Source organism: Sceloporus undulatus, chromosome 2, assembly GCF_019175285.1.
Source record: "Sceloporus undulatus isolate JIND9_A2432 ecotype Alabama chromosome 2, SceUnd_v1.1, whole genome shotgun sequence".
Lineage (NCBI taxonomy): Eukaryota > Metazoa > Chordata > Lepidosauria > Squamata > Phrynosomatidae > Sceloporus > Sceloporus undulatus.
Window position 1 is genome coordinate 90,757,941 of NC_056523.1, and position 9,698 is coordinate 90,767,638.

A 9,698-nucleotide genomic window follows, 5' to 3' on the forward strand; every position below is an offset into this window, starting at 1 on the left:
CCCCCCCCCCCAGTCCATCTGCCTTGGTCCAGGCCTTGGAGGTGGAGAGGAATTGCTGGACCTCATCCCCTTCCCCACCACCTTTCCCTTCTCCTTTTGTGTCATGTCTTTTTAGATTGTAAGCCTGAGGGCAGGGAACCATCTAATTAAAAATATTGTATGTACAGCGCTGTGTAAATTTACAGTGCTTTATAAATAAAGGTTAATAATAATAATAATAATGCAGATGTCTGGAAAAGCAAATGACTGTTTAGAACTTTATAGAAGTATAAAACCTGTAGTCTCTAGCACTTCCTACAGGTATTTCACACCGTATCAAAATAAGATAAACAGTTCTCTGTAGGAGAACTGTTTACAACCCAGTGACCCAGTAAGCAGGAAAAGGCTGAACTGAAGCAATGTGACATTCCATTCCACACATAAACAGTGCCTTACTTCTCTGAAGTCAAAGCCAGACAATGTTCTAGCAGGATCATGTAAGGAATCTGGGTCACTTCCAGATGTAAGGTACTCCCAGATGGAGCTTTTATTATGCATTTGTCACTCTTTAATTCATGTCAATTTACAAAGGTGCCAGATGATGCCATCCCGTCATTCTACCATGTCATCGATCATTTTGTTTCCCCCCTCTCCAAGCCAACAATCCATTAAACGGATAAAGACAGAAGAGCTTCATAGCTTTAGGAACAATCAGAGTGTGAAAAAAACTCTACAGAGTAGCTGCATCACAATAAGTAGTTTCAGGGATGTATATGCATGGAATGGATTGCCATGCCTAAGTGTCGGCATGAAGCCAACCCTTCTTCAGCTGGATTGGGGCCATGGCAACCTCATGCTGTGGCCCCAATCCAGCTTTCCAAGGGTGCAAAAAGGTGCGACAAAAAGCAACTCCTTTTTGTACCCTCGAAAGGGTGCCATTGCTGTAGTGGCGCAGGTATAAGGTGCCCCTTCGGTGCTGTGTCATCTGGATGCAGAACCAGAGGCACACCATGACACCGTGCACCGTCTGGAGTGGCATGTGGTATCAGGGTACCCTGGGGGATGCTGCACCCTGACTCTGCCCTGAGGCCGACTTTTCAGGCTGGTCTGGACAACCCCTCAATTTTCATATCATTTTAACTAGAGTTTAGAAGTGTTCCTTTCTTTTCTTATCACATCTCTCAGGCCCCATTCTCACTAGCCCATTTGCTCTCGATAGAACTGGATAGATCCGGTTGCCCCCATACCGAATCAACCCAGTTACAAGTACCCACTACCCTTTACCTTGATCGGGTAATTTGCCCCTCTGAAGTTCACATTTGCAGTACCGCTTTAAAATGGAGCCTCCTTTGTTGTCAATCAAATTCACTTCCGCTTTCGTCAAAGGTGACATATCCTACAGCCATTGGCCAACCGAATGGGTGCTTTCCCCCTCCTTTTTTAAAAAAACTGGCGGCAGTGTGCGCATATTCCGTCAACTTGCCAAATTAAAAACCTCCAAGTGCGTGTGTGTATTGTGTGTATTTGGGTCATTACAGATTATGGCAACCCTAAAACGACCCCATCCTGGGGTTTTCTTGGTAAGATTGGTTCCAAGGAAATTTGCCATTGCCTTTCTCCTGAGGCTGAGAGAGTGTGACTCCCCCAAAGTCATGGGTTTCCACAGCCTTCCCTCTGAATGCCAGCCTCTAGCTTCCCCTTCGCTTCCAGCCCAGCATTTCCTCCTCTTTGGAACCTCTTCCTTTCCCTTCCATTCGCATACTCTGTCACAATAATAATAATAATAACAACAACAACAACAACAACAACAACAAATGTTGCTTGCAGGGGAGGCCACCTGAATGCCATTTCTGCATCTGCTTTCCCTCCGATTGCCACCCCAGAATGCCACCGATCCTTACATACACACATGTAGCACAACAATCACACATTGTATCAATTTGCCAGATTGAAAGGGAAACATTTGTAACATTTGCATTGTAGCATTCGCATATTACACACAAAAAATAATTTTTAAAAAATGGCACTTGCAAAGTGACCTGCAGTGCCGGCAGCAAGCAAAGGAAAGGGAAATGTAGCACAAGCAGACACATTCTATCAATATGTATCAACCTGTAGAATAAGCATTCGCATAATCTGTCACAATAATAATAATAATAATAATAATAATAATAATAATAATAATAATAATAATAATAATACCTCACCTCAGAATGCTATCTTTGCATCCTCTTTTTTTGCTTTCCCTCCGATTGCCACCCCAGAATGCCATTTCATACACATATGTAGCAAAAGTATTCACACATTGTATCAATTTGCCAAATTTAAAAGGAAACGTAATAATCCACTTTCGGAAACTGCTCCAAGAGGGCTTTGCCCTGGATCGAGTGTGAAAGACCCTAATTCTGATGTGTTTAAACCAGTGCCAATGGGAACTTCCAACTTTTAATCCGGGTTACAAATCAGTACAAAAGGTAGTCTGAATGGCCCCCCAGATTGCCTCAGCTATTATAGTCAATGGCTGTTTTGGCTGGGGATTCTGGGAACTGTAGTAATAAACAAAGCACATTTCCAATTTGAGAGAATTTTCACAGGCAATAATTTAGTCTTCCTTGATTGCTCATTTCTTTGGCATGTAATTAAAGCTATTTTTTAAAAAAGTGATGGTCTTCTGATCTCTGTCTTATATGACAGATGTTCACAAGAGACGTGTGGCAGATAAAAAAAGGCATGTTAGGAGTACCAGTGCTGAGTACCAAAGAACGTACCTGTTGAAGCTCCGAATATCAAAAACGTTCACTTTCTTGGGAGGCTCTGGCAAACGGTTCTCACTGTCTACCTGGTAATCCTCACTGCTAAGAAATTCCCGCCAAGGAGACAGGTAGCCTTTGGGAATGGCTGTTCTGTTGAACTTCTCTGGGGGAACCTCTTTTAGAGGACCAGAATAGCCTGCAGTTGGGAATGCCAAAGAGAAGGCAGACATCTGAATTGTAATGATAGATAAACCTCAATTACATTGGCTGGGATCCTGTGTAGTAGCTGATGTAGGTGTAAAGTCCAGCTCATTGGCTGAAATCTTGCATTGTCAGAGCTCCCTTGTAATTATGGATGACAATGGACAATATCACAGTAGCAATAGCAGCTATATTTCTATACTACTTCATATTGAACTAAGCAATCTCTAAGCGGTTTACAATGTGTAAGCTAATTGCCCCCAACAAGCTAGGCACTCATTTTAGCTACCTCAGAATGATGCTAGGCTGAGTCGACCCTGGAGCCCCTCGCTGATATCAAACTCACAACCTTATGATTGTGAGTGAGTGGCTGCAGTACCAGTATTTAACCACTGCACCACCAGGGCTCCTCTACACTATACTGTTATAGCACTATCATTCTACTTTATCTGCTATGGCTGCTTCCTGTGGAATTCTGGGGTTTGTAGTTTAGTGAGGCCTAAGAGCTCTCTGGCTTAGAATTCTAAATGCCCCTCCCTAAATTACAAAGCCTAGGTTTCCTGGAAAAAAAAGATAAAGTTAAGCAATTGGGGGGGGGGGAAGGAAACCACTACTGCAGTGATGAAGAAGGATGAGTGTGCTCCCCCAGGTTTTGCAGCAGTGGCAACTCTTTGCTCAGAAAGAGACCATAGCCATGGCAAAGAAGAAGAGGCAAGTACACTCTTTTGCCCCATTGCAGGCCCGTCTCTGCATCAGGTAGCACCAGGCATGGGGACACCACTGGTTCCACTTACTAAAACCAACTAGCCACAGGGTTGAATCTTTTGGCAACAGTGTTGGAAGGACAACGTCCTCCACTACACCTGATGCTTAGGAGGAATGAGACAAACTGTCCAGTATAGTGCTTTCTCTTGCAACACCTCACTGCCACCTCTTAGTATCTCCTGCCTGATGGGATTATCTCACTTTGCCTAATGATGGAGCCATCCCTGCTATCAGTGCTGTTGGTTTCTGGTATCATTTTATTTCTTTTTCTTCAAACAAACAAGGTGGCTGCATCAGAGTGAACCTGCAACCCTTTTCTAGAAATTGAGAAACTACTTTCCTTTCTCCTCCCCCCCCCCAAAGGTTTTGAAGGAAGGGCAGTGACTTCATTCCTGCCACAGCTGTCCTCCTCATCAAACACTTTGCTGACAAGGGAAGGGCAATGCTATTGGGATATCCCATCAGACAAATCAAGGTATATTTAAAGGGAGTCTTAGCTATCATTTAACACTAACAACCTGGAATGTGTGAACTAAATAGTGACTCTACCTGGGATTAGATAAAAAGGACACCTTCTATTCACTGGATATATTCGTGGAAACAAACTGTAAAATGAGTATAAGACTCTGATGGGATAAAAAGAAGGTCCCTTTGATGATTGCAATCATAGTTATCTGGGTATGAATTAGAGTTAATTACTTCTCTCTTTCTTTGAAATGGTGAAAATGTATGCACTAGCCACTATATGCCTACAGCAGGGGTAGGCAACCTGCGGCCCATGGGCTGGATGCGGCCCGGCGAGGCCTTGGGACCGGCCCCAGCCTGGTCCTGCCGCCGATTGCCACCGGGGCCTTTGGGGGGTAATTGTCTATAGAAGCCTCAGAACCATGCATTTATATTAACATTTTTTTAAAAATCAGCAATTTTTTTCACGTGTCCTCCACTTTTTTTAAAAAAAGGTTCTTCCATTTGAAAATTTTGTCCTACATTTGTCCTGGTTTATTTATATATTTAATTTTTTTTTAAAAAAATAATTATTTATTTTTTGGCTTCAGCCCCCCAGTTGTTTGAGGGACAGCAACCCGGCCCCCTGCTCAAAAAGGTTGCCTACCCCTGGCCTACAGGGAGCAGTAGAGGTAGAAACAAGTTCTTTAGATTATATATATATATATATATATATATATATATATATATAGTCTACAGCTTCCTTGCCTATACAATGGCAAGTTCATTTCTGATTGCACTTTAGAGAGTTTATCACACAAAGGAGATTGGGAGTTTATCCCATGAATATTCAGGAAAAATCGGGTAATTATGCGAAACAATTTCACAAGCTGTCACATAAAACCCACCATTAAAGTAGTCACAAAGAAGCATTAACATACATCTTTTTACTTTTAGGATTTCAGTGACAATGCATTTTTGATATCATTTTATTTGTACAATTGCGTGTGATAATCGTTTGTGCAATTACTCGCCATTTTCACTTTATTTTTGGGACGCTTTAAATGAGTTTTAATTTCTCTTTAATGCCGAAATTAGCACCAGTGTGATAAACTCCTAGGTCTGATTGCACTTCTCTTCCTGCAATCTTCATGTAAGTTGGGGCTGGGAATTGTGTGGCCCTCCAGATATTGTTGGACTGTAATTCCCATTGGAACTAGCCAGCATAACCTTTGATGAATAATCCTGGGAGCTGCAGTTCTACAACACTGGGATGGCTACACAATTCCCACACCTGGTTGAAGTCCAGACACCACTCCACATACACATTTCTGTGTATCATAATTTCCTTAATAAATACTTTCTGTTCACCTAAGGTAATCTTTGAGCCTGACATCAGGGAACCAGCCTTCAGGCAAAGCTAACACCATTGACATTTTTTGAAATACAGTCAGCCCTTCTTACACACAGATTTCTTATACACGGATTCAAGCATCCACGGTTTGAAAATGTTCAAAAAAAGTATAAATTTCAAATATCAAACCTTGATTTTCCATTTTTTATAAGGGACACCATTTTGCTATATCATTATATTTAATGGGACTTGAGCATTCACAGATTTTGTTATACACGGGGGATCTTGGAACCAAACCCCAGCGTATAACAAGGGTCCACTGTATGTCAAATGGTCAGGTTCTCGAGGACCAGCTCCATACCTGGTGCAATGGCATTGGGATTCAGGGCCTTGCTCATCCTCAAGACTTTGCTTGACTTCTTTGGTACTTTTGGAGGCCCTCCCTTTCCTGAACCTGCAACTTGAAGTGCATCTGGATAATTCTCCTTCCCCTCTGCATTGTGGACACCCTAGGAAAAAAGATTTTAAAAGGCAGTCATAGATTGGAAACGTTTTCTATCACTCCAAACTTTTTCAAGGAGGACTAGATCTTCTGTTTTAATGTTGATTTCTTTTGGTATGGTTTTTTTTTTTTTTTTTGGTAATGTCTAAGTCTCCTTGAGTCCCTGTCTTAGGGAAAAGGCAGAATATAAATAAAGATGATGATGATGGATGATGATGATGGATGATGATGATGATGATGATGATTAAAATTTAGTAAAAGAATCCTACTCAGGCAATTTGATGCATAGCTACTTTTTGGGCTCAGAAATAGATAATTTTGCATTTGCTGTGACAATCAGCAGTTGCCTCAATGCCATGGCTCTCCTCCCAAAAACCAGAGACTTCACTCCCAACTGAACTTGTACATTACACTATTCTAGTCTTGCCTTAGACCACAGAGAGCCCCATGATTGACTCCATGCATTTCCCACAGCTTAAATTTTGGTTCTTATAGAACAAGATAATTAGAGACTGAGATTCTAGCTGCATCTGCACTGAAGAAATAATGCAGTTTGACACCACTTTAACTGCCATGGCTCAGTGCTATGAAATCTTGGCATTTGCAGTTTTGTGAGGCATTTAGCCTTCTCTGTCAGGGAGTTCTGTGCCACAACAAACTACAAATCCCAGAATTCCATAACACTGAGCCATGGCAGTTAAAGTGGTATCACACTGCATTATTTCTGCAGTGCAGATGCAGATGCAGTCCCTAACATTTATATTGGATTTATACTACTGTAACTATTATGGCTTCTAAAGTGGCCACTTAAACATCACTCCAAAAGACCCAAGGATTTGGATCATTGCATGGTCAGAATAGAATCATAACATCTGCAACAATTAAGAAAGTGAGTTACTTTCACAACTCCAACTAACATTGTAATTCACCAACAGGATGACAGTTTATAATGAGTAATATAAGAAGTTCTTTATGAAAAGTAATTCTCTAAGGCCAGATCTCACTAAATTAGGTGAGATTGTAAGCAGGGGACATGGGTGCCTGCCTGCTCAACCTGCCCTTCTATCAGTTGATGGCAACTTCAAAATCCTTCCCTTCTTCTGATTTTTTAATGTTGGAAAGGGCAGCCCTTCAAATGGGGAGCATCTTTGAAACAGAGGGGTCTCTTTTGCAATCCATGGCCACCCTGAAGTATCCCCACCCTGTTCCATGCAACATTCAGAGACCATCCAGCCTTCTGTTGCTTCAACTTCATTGTAGTTTGCATCAGAACCTCCTCCTGATCCAATTGTTCCCACTGAGGTCTGCAAAGAAAACAAAGAAAAGAGCATTAATACTGGCAGGGGCAAGGGAGACCACATAGAAGTCCTAAGGTGGCAAGTATGCAGACCCTGATTGAGTGGTTCCCAGTTTGTATAGCAGTAGCTCCTCATCTTGTCTTTATGCTGGGAGTTGACAAGATGCAGCCTGCATGGCACATGCAGCCCTTCCCTCTGACCAAATTGGTACCCTAAATCTGTGCCACTGTTGCCTAAGGTATCACTTCCACCAAAACCTCAATAATTCTGCTGGAGGAAATGATACATTGGGTATGCACACCTTTTCTTTTAAACAAAACAAGATTTGCAGAAAGCTGTAGAGATTGTGTGCTACAACATGTCTGACATCAGAATCACTGGGAACAAAAAAATGTCTGCATTGTTGGTGGAAACACTAGCATCTGAGGCAGGTTTCTGGAAGCAGCAGTGTTGGCAGTGGGAGTATGAGGATGTCCCTGCTGGGTTCAAGTGGGGAGGAGACAATACAGTCCACTAACTGGTGGCAGCTGATGGCTCCCATGACCATGCAACTGGGAATCCACTTCAGGTGAACACTAAAGGAGCTGTCCAAACTGTTGAGCATATTTAGAGGTTGCAGATTCAGCACATTCAATAGCATCTTTAAAATTCAAAATAAAACCTGCTATGGATTTACCACCCACTACATGGATGCCACCAGATGCCTCTGCCCCAGCCCTGGAAATATTGCACAGGCATGTCTCACACTATATGCCCATTCCCATTGCTAAGAAGTTGATCTCTGTTTTAACTGGGCAGATGGGGGTGTGCACATGTATGTGTGTGTGAGGGAATGGATTTGTCAGATATGAATTGTATAAAACAAACCTGATTAATCTCTAGCCAAATTATTTAAGCTTAAAACCAGTTTGAGATGAAAAGGGCTATACATGGAGACTCAAATATAATACAGGATGATTGGATTTGTTCTGGTTACTAATACAGCACACTGAGTCTTAAAACTCTTTAAGGCATGAGCTAAGAAAGCTTCAGAAAATTAGCCTTCATGCAGTGATTATAGATGAGAAGTTCAAAGTGATGGCCCTGGAGCATTCCTCCATTGATCATTTTGACTAATGAGGAAATGGGGACGTTTTTTTCCTAATGAGAAGGCATTTGGCTTTAACTCCCCAGCTATAGTTTCACTGAGGAAGAGAAACCATAAAAGGGTAGTGCCATCTCTGGAGGATTCATGTCATGATGTAGTGGCTTGTATAATTAAATTGTGACTTTGGTATTGTCTTGCTTTATTCTATAGTCCAAGAATATCTAAACAATGTTAAAACAGGGTTTACTTACTACCTTTTTGCATAAGAAAACAAAGCAGAAATGGAGCCAGTAGCAGCTTTCACTGTGCCTTACTGCATGATGTTGTAGCTCTTCAATCCTCTGTCTGTGGGAGACAGTTTTTAAAACACATATTTTGTCTAGATGGAAGAATCCATTCAACAAAAGACATACTTTTACAACTGTCTCCCACAGGAAGAGAATGTTATGCAGAAGAATGGCATGGAGAAAGCCACTACTCTCAGGCCCAATTTCTGCTTTTTTTCTTTTTTTGGTGTGTGTGTGAGAAGAAGCAGGCAATCTTGAGTAGCTTTGGAAACTCTTAGAGTCTAAGCACATGTTAGCAGGGTGTGTGTGTGTGTGTATGGGGGGAGGGAATTGTGCAGCTGGAAAACTGATTATATATACAGTGAGTTTTTGGTATCCTCTGGTGTTTGATGCTGGTACCCCCAAGGGATACTAAACTCTGGATGCTCAAGTCCCATTAAATACAATGGCATAGTGAAAAAGTGCCCCTTATATTAAAAAGCAACATCAGTGTTTGCTTTTTGAAATTTAAATATTTTTTAAAAATATTTTCAAGCCATGGATGGTTGAATCCTTGGATATGGAGAGCTGACTGTAGCTGGAAAGATGATTATTCTTATATTTATTATATTATACTTATCAAGTGTTTATTAATCACTTAAATGAGAGCTACAGCATGCACACAAATCAACACTCAGTTTCAAAATAAACTTCCCAGACTATATTAAAACACCTTCTTCTTTTTGACCAGAACCTCTTTTTTGTCCCCACCTTTATTACTGACTACATGATTGACTTCAGTGTAAAATGGATTCCTTTTAAGTTGTCCACTGAGTTATGCTTATCATGCAGTCTTGGTGGAAACTGGAGAAGCAGAAGGACTAATGTTGGCAGCACACATTTGATGAGGAACAGGTGTGGCCCTTGTACTGGTGGAAGTGCCTCTCAGTTGGGATTTACACAGGTTCAGGAACTATTGGACTGTCCAGGGTTAGTTAATGAACTAAGAAGATTCACAAATTAATTGTTGCAAGGTATTGACTACTGTG

The 9,698-nt window shown here is 41.5% G+C and overlaps 1 protein-coding gene across 1 annotated transcript in view; it reads right to left on the bottom strand.

The window, feature by feature from the left end:
* The window catches only part of MYOZ3 (myozenin 3), a 13,162-nt gene extending 5,865 nt beyond the window's left edge, over positions 1-7,297 (bottom strand). Inside the window, exons 1-3 of the mRNA XM_042447325.1 lie at positions 7,225-7,297; positions 5,858-6,005; positions 2,748-2,928 (exon numbers count right to left, since the gene is read on the bottom strand). Of these exons, the coding sequence (XP_042303259.1) occupies positions 2,748-2,928; positions 5,858-6,005; positions 7,225-7,227 (332 nt within the window). The 5' untranslated portion in view covers positions 7,228-7,297. The remainder of the gene's footprint in view (positions 1-2,747; positions 2,929-5,857; positions 6,006-7,224) is intronic.
* Between the last annotated feature and the right edge of the window lie 2,401 nt (positions 7,298-9,698).